Consider the following 18,191-nt stretch of genomic DNA (forward strand, 5'->3'; position numbering starts at 1 on the left):
AGAAAACCCAAACTGCAAAGTTCGGGTTCGTACCCAGACTTTTTCACTGAAGTTCGGGTTCGGTGTTCGGGTGATTTTATTATTTTCCGTTATAACATCGTTATAGCATTCTTAACCTCTTAAGGACACAGGGCATACAGGTACGCCCTGATGTCCTGGTACTTAAGGACACAGGGCGTAGGTGATCAGAACTTGGTGCCTGTTGAAATCAATCAGCAGGCACCCTGGGTCAATGCCGAGGGGGGTCCTGTGACTCCCCCGTATCGGCGATCAATGCGGATTAACCCCTTCTATGCCACTACCGCGGCATAGAAGGGGTTTGTGTTTGAGAGAGTGCATCGAGTCCCCGCGCTGCTGTGGCGTGGAATCGGTGTCTCAGAAGGCAGCACGATGTCGTGCAGAGGCTGCCCAATGCCTTGCACGGCATCGGGACCTTCCTTCTACGGGAGCCGAGGAGATCCAGCCTCAGGCTGGGTCTCCTAGGCAATATGTTTGTGTACTACTCACTGTAGTACACAAACAGGCAATGCATTACAATACAAATGTATTGTAATGCATTGAAGAGGGGATCAGACCCCCAAAAGTGAACAACAGAAATAAAGTAAAGAAAAAAGTGAAAAAAAAATGTTTTTAATAAAATTAATAAAGTAATAAAATTAATACAGTAAAAAAAGAAAAAAAAAACACACATATTAGGTATCGCCATGTCTGGCAGCTCTATAAATATATCCACGCTGTCCGATAAATAACATAAAAAAATAAAATAAAATGGTGTAAAATAAAGCTATTTTTGTCGCCTTACATCACTAAAAGTGCAACACCAAGTGATCAAAAATGCGTATGCCCCCCAAAATAGTACCAATTTAAGTGTCACCTCATCCTGCAAAAAATGAGCCCCTACCTAAGCCAATCGCCCCCCAAAAAATAAAAAAACTATGGCTCAAAATATGAAGACACTAAAACATATTTTTTGTTTCAAAAATGCTGGTATTATGTAAAACTTAAAGAGGACCTTTCACCAGACTAAAGTATCTAAACTGACTATACAGACGTGTAGAGCGGCGCCCAGGGATCCCCCTGCACTTACTGTTATCCCCGAGCGCCGCTCCGTTCTCCGGTTGCTGCGGTCTCCTTCTCCTATGCTGTAGTGCTGGCCAATCGCAGCGCTCAGCTCATAGCCTAACTATGAGCTGAGCGCTGCGATTGGCCAGCGCTACAGCATAGAAGAAAGAGACGCTGGCAGGTTCCCCTGGGTGGAGCCTAACTATGAACATACCGGAGGCTATAACCGGAGAACGGAGCGGCGCCCGGGGATAACAGTAAGTGCAGGGGGATCCCTGGGCGCTGCTCTACACGTCTGTATAGTCAGTTTAGATACTTTAGTCTGGTGAAAGGTTCTCTTTAAGTAAATAAAAAAAAGTATACATATTAGGTATCGCCGAGTCCATAAGAACCTGACTTAACCCCTCATGTGAACATCGTAAAAATAAAATAAAAAAACGGTCTAAAAAAGCAATTTTTTGTCACCTTACATCACAAAAAGTGTAATCGCAAGCGATGAAAAAGTCATATGCACCCCAAAACATTGCCAATCAAACCGTCATCTTATCCCGTGAAAATCATACCCTACCCAAGATAATCGCCCAAAAACTGAAATAACGATGGCTCTCAGACTATGGAGACACTAAAACATTATTTTTGTTTTCAAAAATGAAATCATTGTGTAAAACTTACATAAATAAAAAAAAGTAGACATATTAGGTATCACCGTGTCCGTAATAACCTGATATATAAAAGTATCACATGACCTAACCCCTCAGGTGAATACCGTAAAAAAAAAAAAAAAACGGTGTAAAACAAGCCATTTTTTTGTCACATTAAATCACAAAAAGTGTAATAGCAAGCGATCAAAAAGTCATACGCACCCCAAAATAGTGCCAATCAAACCGTCAACTCATTCCGATCAAGGCTGCGCAATCAAGTGGATGAGGTAAGTTTTTTAATTATTGTTAACCGCTCCGTGGCCATTTTATTTAGCATTCTGTCTTAAGAATGCTATTATTTTCCGTTATAACCATGTTATAATGTAAAATAATAAAGTGAAGTTCGGGTCCCCATTGACTTTAATGGGGTCTGGGTTCGGGGTCAAGTTTGGGTCAAGTTCGGGTCCCGAACCCAAACTTTGACCTGAAGTGCAGCTGATCCCGGCGAACACAAACTTCCACGGGTTCGCTCATCCCTAATCTTTATGGCAAACTTGGAAAACATTCTATAAATGTCTGAGGACCAATGTAGGTAAAGCATACCAGTTCATGGGGCAGTGGCCATATTCTCCTTATGTTGGTTATTGTTTGTATGTTAGCAAGGTAAACTCTAATTGTAAATAATAGTAATATTAATAATAATAATAATATTTATTTATATTTCGCAGTGATTTATGATTCATGAATATATCTGGTGGGGTTTTGCTCTGGTAGATAGGGTAAGCGGGCGCAGTACAGAGGCAAAATACAAGTTCTTAACTCAAAACGTCAGTGTTTATTGACACTTGAGGCAATTGCACAAAACAGCACGTAACTTTCCAGTCTTGGTGTTAATTCACACACAAATGGAAAATTCGTATAACACAAGTCACCTTGCTGGCAGTTCTGCCTCTAGTAGTCCACAGCAGGCTTCAGGGGGCCTGTTTCCTCAGCATGCGGCTCTCAGCCCTTCAGCACGGCACAAAGCCTCAGATCCCAAAAACAGAGACATCTCTTCTGAGCCCAGCTGCCTATTTAAGGACAGCCTGGTGCTGCCAAAACCGGGACTGGCACTTAAACTCTGGTCCGGTATTTGACCTCACATGGCTGGAAACCAGCCCAGCTGCACATGCTGGGAGGAAAATACTTGCCTTGCCAGACACAACCCCTCACTGTGTCACACTGGTAAGAAAATTCATATGGAAACAATATATAATATAAATAATTTTAAAACAAATTCATTACGGAGAGATGAAATGCTGTAGCAGACAGAGCTTGGGTAATGTTCATGTGTGTGCACTTTATCTATAATGCTGACAGTCAGCATCAAGTCATTGATATCTCTATAGGAGATACATTTTTGAAATTGCATTTGAGCACAGATATTACAGAACACTGAATCCATATGCTATGCAGTCATAAGTCATTATGTGCATTTATCAAACACTCAATGCGCTGGTTTGGATTGTCTTTTTTGAATACAAAGGGAACCTTCCTGTGGCCTGCTCCTCCTTTAATGCTTTAATTGACAGGGTCAGGCAATGGCAAAGCAGACCACAAAAAGGAGGGGAGATTGGGTGCAATAGGAGCAATGGTAATGCCTTCAAAGCACCAAATGCCTAATTTGCATATTTAGAAAAAGTATCATAACTCGGAATGGAACCTCAGAACAACAAAAATAAAACACTGTTATAATCAGGTGGACCACATCTATGTGTCTACACAAACAGTTGGATAGGGAGGTCGCTGGTAGCAAAAAAGTCTAATTAGAGTTACTGCTAAAGGGAGAAAGGAGAAGATATTTTTTCACTTCTGAACTTTCATCCACTTCTATCAACGTAGTGCTACCCTACGTATGAACTCAACAGCTGTCAGTGCCTGAGAGCTGAACATCTGAACGGTGCCTGAGAGCTGTCAGAAGGGATTTGATAGGTGATAGGGTAATACTGCAGTTCACAGAAAGTCAGCCACACAGTGGAGACTACTCTGTTAACAGAGGTAAGTATGCATTGGACTGGGAAATGGTGGCTAATTAGACTGGAGATCACATGAACAACTACCTAAAATGAAAGTGCTCAAAATATATGGATTTAACTGAGGAAGCATGGAATAAAAGACACTGCAAAACATCGGTGTTTAGTTAGCATTATATGTGCAAAAAAAGTGTGATTCTTTAATAACTGATGTTAAGCAGCAATAAATGCAAGCATCAATACATACAAGCAATTTCATTCATTTTACATCAGTCTTATCATCTTTATTCTCTATAAGCTTAGCGAACTAGTCTTCGAGAATTGTGGTTGCAGATGGAGAGATTTGTGTAAATGAAGCTGATGTATTTAGTTCAAAGATCATTGCCTAGATTAGATAGCTGGGAGGAGGACTACCTATGTTCAGGTTTTTAGCCTCGGAATGAAAACAACAGGCAAGTGGAGCAGATTTTCTAATGCTATAGCTAATGTAAGCTTAGGCAGGATGTCTAAAAATTTGCAAAATTCACCACAGGAGTTCATGCTGCATGATAAATTTGGTGGACAGCTAGATACTTTTTTCTAATTCCATACCACCTATTGTCTGACATTTTGGTGCAAAATGTTGCATCTTATGCCATGCACCTTCCCTATTAATCCACATTCAAATGGTGAGCTGGGTGAAGTAGAGTTTTCTAAATTTAGATGTTCCAAATTGAACTAAAATTGCATCAAATGTTGGTGCCTTTTAAGACAAAGTCTAGGTGCAATCACATTAGTAAATTTGGGCCAATGTGATAATCCAATCACAGCAAACTAATATCTTGAAAATCATGAGGAACTGAAACAACAAAGACAGAAAGATGTGAAACTTTTATACATTGATCACAAATTATTTATCAAAAATAATTTACAGGGGGGATCATTTATTATCCAGAAATACACCCATGTTAAACTTATTTCTGGTGCAGATTTTGGTGCACAGGTTATTTGCTCTGCATTCTGCGACTTTTGCCCGCTCACGCAAGTAGGCCCATCTCACTTACCATTTTCTGCGCCTGTTTTAGGCTGGGGCTGGATGTGTTAAAGTTTATGTATAGGCCTACGCCTCCTCATAACTTTGGCAGATGCACTGCCAGGTAAAGGGGTTATTAAAACCGGCGTCTTAAACCTCGACCTTCATAAATGGCCCCCAGAGTTTTTTCTGTTACCTAAACTCTCATTTTCTGATATTTAATTTTGTTAAGATGTTATAAAGATTTCAGTATGACAAACATAACAAGCATACAAAAATAAAAGACACAGAGGACAATGACTATCAAGAAGAAATACCATTTTTAAATCGTGGACCTTACCAGTGTGGTAAAGATGTAATGATAATATTCTGTCATCATTCCCATGGCCATGGCCTGCAAAACAAGCATAAAAGTATCAGATGAGAAATGAATGTTGAACATAATTTTAAATTGTAGACATAAAGATAATTAGTGTCCTCCAGTAGGTCCATGCAGATAGCCTGTAGAGAAGGAGCTATGATTATCAATAGTGACTAGAGATGAGTGAAGTTCTCTAAAATTCGGCTTACTTCATAGCGAAGTGCATGTCATTGAACCCTTCAGATGCTACGTTTATTTCTGATTGTGGCATCTGAGACCCATAATAAAGGATTTTAATGTTTGCAATTTTTTTTTATTGTACTTGCCTAATCTATTTGATCGGGAAAAGGCCATCTTGCTTGATGATCCAGCGCAAAATCTGGCGTGGTGTGCGATGACATCATCACATCGACTGGCATGGTGAAGGTCATACGCCACTGCACACGAGATTTCGAGCGGGATCTTCAAGCAAGCCACGGCGGCCTCTTCACACTCAAATCGATGAGGTAAGTATGTTTTTTTTTTTTATCACCATTACAGGAAAAATAGATTTGTTACCACGAAACACAAGGAAATTTACCTTCGCAGTGAATCAAATTTTCCCTGAAATTCGGATCGAAGTCTACTTTGTGAACTGTGATTCACTCAATACTAATAGTGATGCAATCAGTCAAGATATAGTTAATTAATTATCATGGAACGTGGCTTGTTTTTATGAGACAGGAAGATCTTATTTTTGCACTGTTTTGGTTGAATTTATTGCATGACCTTTACTTTTTCTACAGTGGGAATGGGGAAACTGCATTTTTTTTCTTTCTCATGCAATGCACAGTGTGGAATAATAAGTACTTTAATAAATTTTTTGGGGGGTCTATTTTTATTTTTTATTTTTACACTTTATTGCATTTTAGAAAGACTAGAAGCTATGGTCATTCAATTGTTTAAACAATGCCTTGTAATACATGCAGTAGTATTACAATGCATTCTAGCCATGTGATGGCAGACCTAATAAGCAGATGCCTACTATAATGTTATAGTATAGTAATACATGAATATTGTAGAGTGATATTACTTATGTATTTTTTTTTATTTTAATGGCAAAAAGGGGGCAGCAATGATGTAAGGAGACATCATTTCTTGGTAGGAGCACTAAGGGACACTTTAAATGTAGGTGTAAATAACAAAGGACCCAAGTGTGGCCCAGGACATATTCAAATAAGTAAGGATATAATAGCTATAGGATATGCAAGTTCTGATTTTAGCCTAGTGATTAGGACTTTTATTGAAACCGAATATAAAATAGCCCTCAGAAAAAAATAGTTTAAAATAATCTATTTATCTTACTTAGATAGTCTAGTTAGTAATGTCAGTTAGATAGTCTAGTTAGTAATGTCAGTTAGATAGTCTAGTTAGTAATGTCAGTTAGATAGTCTAGTTAGTAATGTCAGTTAGATAGTCTAGGTAGTAATGCCAGTGATATAGTCTAGGTAGTAATGTCAGTTAGATTGTCTAGGAAGTAAAGGAGCTTGTGGCAAGCAGATCATATGGAAAATACTCCTTTATGAGCCTGAGGGGTATGTTTGCCCTCTCAGCATAACCATTCAAAGACATCCACCTGCTACAGTGGCTGGTTACCTCACATTTTATTGAGAACACTATTACCATGAAAACCCCTTTATTTATTGAATGACCTAATAAGGCTAAGTTCACACGAACGTGTGACCCGTGCCTGTGCTGCGGCCCGCAAATAGCGGGACGCAATGCACGATCGCCGGCCGTAGGTCACCCGCATCGGATCGCGGACCTATTCACTTTAATGGGTCCGCGATCCGCCTGTTCCGCTAAAAGATAGGACATGTTCTATCTTTTTGCAGAACGGAAGTACGGGACGTAACCCCACGGAAGCACTCCGTAGTGCTTCCGAGGGGTCCCGTCCCGTGCGGCCGTTCCACGATTCCGGACCCATTGAAGTGAATGGGTCCGCATCCGTGATGCGGAATGCACACTGAACTGTGGCCGTGTATTGCGGCCCGCGATTTGCGGGCCGCAATACGGCCACAGATCACACACGTTCGTGTGAACTTAGCCTTATAAAACTGGTGAGTGGCCTTCCCAGCCAATCTGAAGAACCAAGAGAGCTGACATGTTTTCTCCCTCCATCTTTGAAAAGAAGGCTGATATAGTATGTACATTTGCTAAGTCCTGACACATGAACCCTCTTCTGATCATCTGAAAGGGTTCAGGGAAAACAATTAATATATAGAACATATGCATTCTAGTAACTAATACCTAGACTTAGGTAAGGTATTTGTTAGAAATAACTTTTGGATTGCTCAAGTAATAATTCACTAACACAAAAAGCAATAATTAAGAATTATACAACCAATGCTTGATTATTCAATGGTCATTTTTACTTGTCACGGAATCCACATAATACCACATAACCAAGCAATTTCATTACTGGGTCACTGCATATCAAGAACAGTTAAATCATTGTAGAATGACGGTTTCACTTATCCCAAAGGGAGTAACACAGTTTACGGTATGGAAGAGGAACAACACATAGCGAAGTGGTGAGAAGAAGAATGATGAGAGAAAACTAGTAATACTGTATACAGCTCTAGTTTTAATATGATATACAATGGGAATATCTATGAAATGGTAAAAGGAGGAACAATGCTTAAGCAAAGTCCTACAGGATTATACTTATTATTAAGTAACTACTGGATATTACATTTTATTTCAATAATAATCATAATGAACATAAAACTATTATATTATAATTATAATTAGAGATGAGCGAATCGAAGCTGACAAATTGAATTCGTTCCGAACTTCAGGAAAAAAATTATTCTGAACAAATGCAAATTTCCTTGCGCTTCGTGGTAAGGAATGACAATTTTTCCTAACATAGTGTCACGACCATGGTCATGGTCGTGACTCAGGATCCGCAGGCAGTTGCCTGAGGTTTGGTTTTATTGTCAACCACATGGTGAGGGCTGCTGGTATGTTGCCTCATGTGTGGTTGCCGCTGGTAACATGGTTGTACTTGGCAGTATAGCAGCCTGAGCTGTCAAGTGCATGCGGTAACTCCTGGTTGTGTGTGTGTGTATGTTATGCACTTTGTATGTCTGGTGTGCACGAGGTTTATGTAGGTGTGCACTGTGACACTTCCCTTCACTGTGGCTGCCCGTGGCAACGTTTGGTATGGTGTACATTTGGTGGCAGTGTCCCGGCCTTCTGGCTGACTCATAGGACATGGTTGCCACGCATGTCGTTGCCTGCGGTAACAGCTGCAGTGTGATGTTCATTTGGACACTTTCCCCTTTAAGTTGAAGTCTTCCCTTCCCTGGTGTAAGAAGGGTTAATTCCCTTCTGTGTGTGTGAACACTGGGTGTGTCTGTGTGGGTGTGGCTACTTGGGCTATAAAGCCTCAGTGGAGACCTGAAGCCGAGAGGTACTCCAGCCTTGTTTGTAAGCTGGAGGCACCCTCCTGGTTTATACCATCTGCCACTGAGAGCCACCCTTGTGGTCATAAATCTTGTTTGATGTGATGAAGATGTGTCTGTCATATGTTTCCTATTGCAGCTTATGGTCCTGGGTTCCTGTGTGATGTGTGTTGTGTGCTGTGTCCGTTTCTGTGTTACTGCAAGGCACAGTGTTCTACACCCATATAAAGGCTCTATGCATACCGTAAATAGCAGTTTTTTATCGCGATTATATTCGGATCGTATCAAATTTTTGGGGAAAATTCGGCAATCTGGCCAAATAATTTTTTGAGAAAGTTGCTTATCTCTAATTATAATATTAGTATAAAATGATCATTACAATTCTATTACTACTACTTCTACTACTACTACTATTACTAGTGATGAGAGAAGCAAAGTTCGGATGTTAAATCCGAAGTCTCTTCACTCTTAACTTAGGCAAAATACTGTATGGAGATCCGTCTCCCTACAGTTTTAAAATGTATGGGCTCCAATGAGCCAAAGTTAGTTATTCTTGAATTCACAAGTGACTTCATTGAATAACTTCGATAATTGATTTCTAATGTGGAAAACCACTTTAACCCCTTCCCGCCATACGTCTATATACGTGCTATTTGCACATGCCCCGTGCAGCTAGCACGTGTATAGATGTAATGGAAGCTCTTTAATCCAAGCGCTGCAAAACGCTTGGATTAAAGCTTCTGTCCCTGCACTGCTGCTGTTACCGACAGCATACAGTGCAGTAATGCTGGCAAGGGACCAATCAGAGTGGTTCGATCCAATTGGCTAGTCTGTGCAGAATAACCAATCGGATCACGGCAGTGTTAAAGTGCCTGTTCCAGGCTCTGATCTGTACTCTGCAGATGAGAGCCTGAAATCAGGTAGTGTGTGCTCCGTGCCCCGATCTGTGGGCCCCATCTGTGGCTTCCCTGTGCGCCCTGCCTACAACCCCCTCTGTGCACCCTGCCTCCAACTCCCCCTGTGAGCCCTGCCGCTTTGCCGGGAAGACACTCTCCCCGCCGGCATCTGTCCCCACCTGCCCCCCCTGATGCGGTCCCCCCATCCATGAATCCTTCCCCTGATGCGGTCCCCCCCATCCATGTATCCTGCCCCCGATGCAGTCCCCCTGCTGTATTTTATGGCGGTGGCTCCGTTCCTGAGCCTCCGCCATCAGCAGCGAGTGTCAGCTCTATGATGGCATCCATGGGGTTAATAGAGGGAGGGGGCTCCCTCTCTCAACCATTGGTGCTGTTGCACTGTCCGCAGCGTCCGGTGTTGCCATCTACAGGAAATCTGATAGTACTATACTTTGCAATCTTCATGATCCAAGTGGGACTTGATAAAAAAAAGTGTGAAAAAAAGTGTGAAAATAATAAAAGTAAAAATAAATAAATAAAATGTAAATTTTAAATAAAATAAATTGGCTTTTCCTATAAAATTTTTTTTACATATAAGGCATCACTGCGTCTGTAATGACTGGATCTCTAAAAATATCACATGACCTAACCCCTCAGATGAACACCGTAAAAAAAAAAAAAAAAAAAAACTGTGCCAAAAAAGCCATTTTTGTCACTTTACATGATAAAAAGTGCAACACCGAGCGATCAAAAAGGCGTATGTCAAACAAAATGGTACCAATAAAACTGTCACCTCATCCCGCAACAAATGAGACCCTGCATAAGAAAATCGCTAAAAGAAAATTAATAACTATAGCTCTCAGAACATTGAGACACTAAAACATAATTTTTTTATTTCAAATATGCTATTATTGTGTTAAAGTGAAAAAAAAACTGTGCCAAAAAAGCTATTTTTGTCACCTTAAAGTGCAACACCAAGCGATCAAAAAGGCGTATACCCCCCAAAATAGTACCAATCAAACCTTCACCTCATCCCGAAAAAAATGATACCCTACTTAAGACAATCGCCCAAAAAATAAAAAATCTATGGCTCTCAGACTATGGAGACACTAAAACATCATTTTTTTTGTTTGAAAAAGGCTATTATTGTGTAAAACTCAAATAAATAAGAAAAAGTAACCTAAACGTTTAACAAAGTTTGTAAAATCTGTTTTGAGTAACTTGAGGGGTGTAGTTTCTACAATGGGGTCATTTATAAGGGGGTTTCCACTATGTAAGCCTCACAAAGTGACTTCAGACCTGAACTGGTACTTAAAAAGTGGGTTTTGGAAAATTTCTTAAAAATTTTAAGAATTGCATCTAAACTTCTAAGCCTTCTAACGTCCTAAAAAAATAAAATGACATTTACAAAATGATGCCAGCATGAAGTAGGCATATGGGAATGTTAAGTTATAAATATTTTATGAGGTATCACAAAATGGACATAAAAATTCAGCCTTCTAAAATCAAAATGTCCTCATCTCAAAAGTCCACCCTGGACTTTTGAGATGAGGACATTTTGATTTTAGAAGGCTGAATTTTTATGTCCATTTTGTAAGTAGAATAAATTGCTTTTAGCGGAATCACCTGGTGGAACTTCACTATTGTGTTAAAACTTCTCTCTAGGGTGCGGGTGTACGTGAGTGCGCCTAGCCTCTGGAATCCGATTGTTTGGCTATCAGGTGAAACAACTGTGCATTTGGAATAAGAATCTGGGAGTGGAATCCTACACTCATAGGCAGTGCAATCATCATCTTTTGGAACTTTTGACTTTGAAGCAAACTTTACCCACGTCGCTTGGTGGATCTGCAGCGCCGATAAGTAACCACAGAGATCAGAGACTGTCAGAATTTTAGCACCTGGTTATTATTACATGGCATTATCATTTTTTTTTTTTTATACTTTTTAAAATTGCATCCACCCACTTTCTTACTGGTGCATGAAATACATTATGCCATGTTTTTTGCCTGACATTTTATTTTTAAGTTATACACCACTGAGCCTGGCTGGTTATTCTGCCTTGTGACCCCTAGCGATGAAGGGAAAAAAATCAGAAATCACACAGTCTATATACTAGTGTTCTGTATAGTTGCTGGTTTTGGCTGTTATTATTGGATAATGTTGATGTAGAACAATAAGTGAAATTTGGATGGCAGTAGTAGCTATGTGTGCAAACCTATGAGTGATGTCCTGTCTGTGACATCTGTGTGTCAGCAGGCAGTGGCACACTATTAGCACTAAAATTTAAATGTATAAAAAAAAATCTGACTGTAGTATAATGGTGTTGTATAAATGCTTGATGCAGAACAATACACTAATTTGTGGTGGCACTATTAGATATATACAAAGCAAAGAGTGACACAGTGGCACCCTGTTAATCACATTCACCAAACTCTATTTTCTGTGCTCTGCGTTTTGCTATCTCTCGTTTTCTCTCTGACATCCTTTCACTCCTGTCTCTATCCAGAAAAAGCAGCAGCATTTCCTGGTTAGGATGTTTTATGCTGGCCATGGCTTATTCATTAAGGCATCAGTGCCTAACATACAGTGGCATACCGTGGGATGTTAGTGTCCAGGGTATTGCCAAGTATTGTGCCCCCTAACCTGTTGGCTCAACCCGTTTTACCTATCTGCAGTCCTATGTAACACCACATATAACACATTGACAACTCTGAGTAAAGATAATGTAGTAGATGACACCTATAGATCTACTTAACACTACATTTAACACAGTGATATCTCTCTGAGCACAGATAATGTAGTAGATGCCACCTGCAGTCCCATGTAACACCACAGATAACACGGTGATTGAGTGATAACTCTCTGAGTGCAGGTAAGGTAGTAGATGTTGCCTGCAGTAGTCTCATGAAAACCCACAGATAACCTAGTGATTACTCTCGGAATGCAGGTATGTTGTAGATCGCACCTTCAGTACCATTCAACACCACAGATAATACAATTGAGTGGTATATCTCTGAGTGCAGGTAGTGTAGTAGACGTTACCTGCAGTCAGGGGCCTGGCTGTTACATAGTTACATTGAAAAAAAATATTACGTTTATTAAGTTCTCTGTTCCAAATGACTCATAACTAACACTGCCTTCTACTCCATCTTGCCACCATGCAGTTGTGTCCTCCTCCTCCTCCCCAGCAAGAGGGAAGAGCCAACTTGGAGTCCCACACAGCTTGTGCCTGTCCCAAGTTCTGGGGCCAGTGAAATTTTAGTGCATTGTAGAGGTCTAGAATTCAGAACAAGTACTGTGTGACCTGAAGTTCTGGGGCAGGCCTGCAATGGTGAGTGGGGTCATAATGGAGGCTTAAACTTGAAGTGAACATTGTGTGGAACCCCATCCAATTTCTCACTCAGGGCAACCGCCCACCAGGGCCTACCCCATGCTATGTCACTGCTAACAGCTATAGTCCCTTATGATTGACTGTTTCAGAAGAAGTGCTGCCTGCCTACAACCCCCTCTGGCATTATGGCGAAGCCCACCAGTCCACTGCCAAGGTTGTCTGATCCTTCTTCTCTGTCTTCTGATCTGTAAAATGGCTGCCCCCATTTGGAGTGACTTGTGAAAAATAAAACCCAAATGATTCTAATTTGCTGAAATCCCAAATGTTTGGGAAATTTTTTAAGTCCCTTTATAATAAGTTATTATACATTATTATCTTTAGTCAGTTTGGTTTATAATATTCAAAACAATGAATATGACATCTACGGTATACATCATCCACAACAGTCCCTATTAGAAAGCTTTCTCTGAGTCATTTTAATGTTTTCTTCCATCAAATACTAAAACAGATATTACAAAATGGCGTGTCCCCCAGTTCAGGATATTTCTCTATGATACTTTCCTCAGATGAGGCATAATATAAGATTACTAATGGATTCTATTTAAAAGTGTTCTTAAAGGGGTTGTGCAGGAAGTAAAAATTATAAGGAAAGGTATAACATAAAAGAAGCCATGCTCTGATTGATTCCACACCTCTCCCTCTGACACTTTCAGGGTCCCCCCTGGTCTCTGCTGCCTCGTCTAGTCTCGACAAGCAGAAAATGATTGGAGTTGTCCACTCTGCCAATCACTGGCTCAAGCAGGTGATTATTGTAGCTAGAAATTGGCTGAGCAGACATCTCCAGGCCTTTCCAGCTTGTTGAGGCAGGAACAGGAAGCAAAGACCCTGGGACCAGTACCTATCTCTAGAATGGGGCCCCAAAAGTGAAAGAAAGTACACCATGCTTTTGCGGCTGACCTCCATTCGTTTCTATAAAAGTTCTGTAAATAGCTGAATGGTGTCAGTCCTATAAAGGTGAATGGAGCTGCAGCCATGCTTGCTCCATGTGCGCTCTATTAATTTGTATGGGACTTGCAAAAATAGCTAAGCACATTCATTAAGCTATTTTCAGAACTCCAGTGATTGGAAAACACACCTCTCTTGCAATGTGTGATCTTATTCACTTTGGAGATAGGTGTGGGTCCCAGAGGTGGGAACTAAACCTATCTGAAATTGGTGGCATATCCTAATGATATGCCACCAGGGCCTGAAGTGACACAACCCGTTTAAGTATGCTATTACAAAAAAAATAAAAAAAAAAGCATACAGAACTTGATGTAGCTACTTATGTCCCATTAATTCAATATGTATATTATTTGTTAATGATAATATTTTTAAGTGTACATGGTGAGTATAACATGGTGCATTTAAAGCCTAGATAACTCTGCTAATGAAGGGACTAAGCTGCAATCCAATAAGCAATCCAGTTAAAATAACAGAAAGGTTCATGAAGAAAACATAGCATTAAGGAAAAACAATTACCAAAGTCTCTGCCTCGAATATTGATTGAGCATACACTAGGTAACAGGAAGGACAGAGATTAACACTTGCTAATGAACGACACTGAACATATGGAGAGATGTGATGAATCCCACTGGGCCATCGGTGTGAAAATTAATAAGCAGCGGTACAGTTCAAGAGCAAATCAAAAACACCAGCGCCACAAGCCTCTAATCAAGATTGGATTGCTGGGCAGAATACAAAGCCAATGAATAATTTCTTTTTTGTACCCACCTGCCTGAGGATTTGTGCTGCCATGACGTGACTACAATCAAAAATAATGCGAAATTCCCTTCCTCTCTTCATCTCTTTCAGAAGTGGTCGGGCATCTTCAGACTCTGGGGGGAGCTGGCGAATTTTTAACCGGATGTTATATCTGGCAGGGGCCATAATGAGCTCTTGTAAACGGATGAGACCTATAAAAGCAATTCAGAAACTATGAACTTTGGAAATCCTCAGAAAAAGACACATTTTATGTGGCTTACCATAAAATAACAATAAACCTATCAATTATAAAGATCTGTATTATTTATGTTGAAATGTGAGGGATAAATACAATAGATATACAACCAATCTCAACCTCACAAATACACATTCAAATGGTAATCTTGCACATTACACATTAGTTTGAAAAACAAGTAAAGGGGTTGCGTGCCTCAGACAATGTCCTTTTATTTTCTGTTAGTTAGCGGCTCACCACTTCATGGGGACCATGTGATGCCTAATTTCTCAAGGTGTCTTACTGCTGCTTATCCTGGAGATAAGAGCTCACTGTGCAGTGGAAATAGGCTCCCTACAATAAACAGGGGAGCATTCATGTAAATATAGGGTAACTGAAATAGTGAAAAATGTGAGAAAATTTTAGGCTACCTAAAAAAATGTACAAACAGTTGAGGCCATTTCAGAAAATGTGCTCTTGCAGAAAATATGACACTATTATTTTACATTTAAAGAGGACCTGTCACCACTCCTGACATGCCCTTTTTTTAACAGCTTCATGCATACCCATGTAATAGCAATTCTGGAACATCTATTCTTATGGCTCCATGTTGTGTGATTCCTTTGTTATTTCTACTAGAAATTATAAATGAAATGCTAGCAGTCTACAGTAAGGGTACAGAGGGGTGGTAACCAGTTGGGGGTGTGTACCTGTACAGACTCACTCTATCCAATCAGTGCTGCCTTTGCAGACTGTGCAGGTACACACCCCAGCTGGTTACCTCCCCTTTGTACCCATACTGCAGACTGCTAGCATTTCATTCATAATTTCTAGTAAAAATAATAAAGGAATGGCACAACATAGAGCTATAAGAATAGATGCCCCAGAAATGTTATTACATGGGGAATGCACGAAGCTATTAAAACAGGCATGTCAGGAGTGGTGAAAGGTCCTCTTTAAACTTTGTAAAACCTTATGTGACCTGGTCAATCAAAAATGTTTTTAACCAATGGTAAAGAAATGCAATACGGATCTAGAACTCAAATGCATGTTGTGTATCTATCTTTATTGGCAGAGCAGTAAATGTAGCCTAGTGTGGATTTATTCCCTAAGTGCATGCAAGTAAATTTAGGATATGGGCAGCTAATGAACAATGCTAGGCTGTATTTTGATTAGTTCATCTCAATGAAAAAGTGTTGGAAAACTTTTAGACTTAAAGGGGTTGTCTGCTCTTTTTATATTGATGACCAATCCTCATGATAGGCCATCAATATCAGATCATTGTGGGGACAACTCCTGGCACCCCAGCCAATGATCTGTTTGAAAAGGAAGCAGCGCTCATATGAGCACTGCCTTCTCTACACTGTTTACTGTACCTACTCGCAGTCAAAATCTTAGTGGTGAGCAAGTGTAATTACAACTGCTGCATCCCTCAATAGGATGGCTCCATTCTATTCAAGTGAATAAAAAGGAGCCATCCTATTGATGTGAATCAAGATGGCAGACTTGTAATTACACCTGCTCACCACTGCAATTGTGACGACAAACAGGTAAGCAAAGAAGAGAACACAGCGCTAGTATGAGGCTATTTTCTCTTCAAACAGCTGACTGGCGGTCATGTGATATTGAAAAACTGATCCTGTATTCCATCACGGTCATGTGATATTTTCTGCAGTGTGACACTCTCTGCTGCGATTGGACAGCGCTACAGCCAGGGAGAAGAGGACCCAACGGAAAAATACTCAGTCTTCTCATTGTTCCAATGCTAAAATTAGCATACCAGGCGGGAGAATACAACGGGGGCCACAGAGAGTGAATGGAGCGGTGCCCAGAAAAAATAGTAAGTGCAGTTATATCCCTGCACTATGCCCTATGTATACTGATACTTAGTTTATAATGTTTGGACCCATGAACGGTCCTCTTTAAATTAAAAAAAAAAAAAAAAACACTATTCACAAATAGCCAGTTTTCATGATGTAATCACCATACCTGTGCTGTCATCATAGACCACGGTGGCTGACTTCCACTTTAAAAATTGCACAAGATCCAGAATAGCATGGCTAAGAGAGGCATAGTCTGGGTATAGATTTACATAGAAGGAGTCTCTGTTATCTAAGGGATGATGCTTCCATCGGACCTGAATATGAGGCACTTCTAGTGCGTTGCAGATAGACTGGACAGCGTTGGATGAAGAACTGTGTGATGGACCGAAGATGGCAACAACTCCAAGGGCCAACTGATCACAAGCTGCAAAATAGAAACAATGTGATCTTCAATGGAGCCTAAACAATTAATATTGCAAAAAAAAATTAAAATTGTAAAATAAAATATGGTTAAAATGAATGCACTCTTGTTATCCCACCTTTTCTACAGGCTGCTTTTGATTAGGTAATAGATATACTGTAGCTGAGTAGTTTTCCCTTGCATTGGTTGCATAAAGGGACACAGGGGAAACAAGTAGCAACATAGTATATGTGCACTAGATAGCTTTAAATAGAGTAGGTTACTGCCTGGACTTGGGTCACCTTGCTGTAGTAGATGGGCTCAGATGTGTTTTGATATATATATATATATATATATACCGTTGCAAAGAAAAAGTATGTGAACCCTTTGGAATGATATGGATTACTGCACAAATTGGTCATAAAATGTGATCTGATCTTCATCTAAGTCACAACAATAGACAATTACAGTCTGCTTAAACTAATAACACACAAACAATTAAATGTTACCATGTTTTTATTGAACACACCATGTAAACATTCACAGTGCAGGTGGAAAAAGTATGTGAACCCCTAGACTAATGACATCTCCAAGAGCTAATTGGAGTGAGGTGTCAGCCAACTGGAGTCCAATCAATGAGATGAGATTGGAAGTGTTGGTTACAGCTGCCCTGCCCTATAAAAAACACACACCAGTTCTGGTTTTGCTTTTCACAAGAAGCATTGCCTGATGTGAATGATGCCTCGCACAAAAGAGCTCTCAGAAGACCTACGATTAATAATTGTTGACTTGCATAAAGCTGGAAAGGGTTACAAAAGTATCTCCAAAAGTCTTGCTGTTCATCAGTCCACGGTAAGACAAATTGTCTATAAATGGAGAAAGTTCAGCATTGCTGCTACTCTCCCTAGGAGTGGCCGTCCTGTAAAGATGACTGCAAGAGCACAGCGCAGACTGCTCAATGAGGTGAAGAAGAATCTTAGAGTGTCAGCTAAAGACTTACAAAAGTCTCTGGCATATGCTAACATCCCTGTTAGTGAATCTACAATACGTAAAACACTAAACAAGAATGGATTTCATGGGAGGATACCACAGAGGAAGCCACTGCTGTCCAAAAAAAACATTGCTGCATGTTTACAGTTTGCACAAGAGCACCTGGATGTTCCACAGCAGTACTGGCAAAATATTCTGTGGACAGATGAAACCAAAGTTGATTTGTTTGGAAGAAA

General features: G+C 40.2%; 1 protein-coding gene across 1 annotated transcript in view; it reads right to left on the reverse strand.

Annotated features, from left to right (window-relative positions):
• Positions 1–18,191, reverse strand: part of GRIK3 (glutamate ionotropic receptor kainate type subunit 3) — a 759,616-nt gene that overhangs the window by 404,329 nt on the left and 337,096 nt on the right. Inside the window, exons 3-5 of the mRNA XM_040424423.1 lie at positions 16,732–16,989; positions 14,538–14,719; positions 5,068–5,121 (exon numbers count right to left, since the gene is read on the reverse strand). Of these exons, the coding sequence (XP_040280357.1) occupies positions 5,068–5,121; positions 14,538–14,719; positions 16,732–16,989 (494 nt within the window). The remainder of the gene's footprint in view (positions 1–5,067; positions 5,122–14,537; positions 14,720–16,731; positions 16,990–18,191) is intronic.

This window comes from Bufo bufo, chromosome 3 (assembly GCF_905171765.1).
Source record: "Bufo bufo chromosome 3, aBufBuf1.1, whole genome shotgun sequence".
Classification (NCBI taxonomy): Eukaryota; Metazoa; Chordata; class Amphibia; order Anura; family Bufonidae; genus Bufo; species Bufo bufo.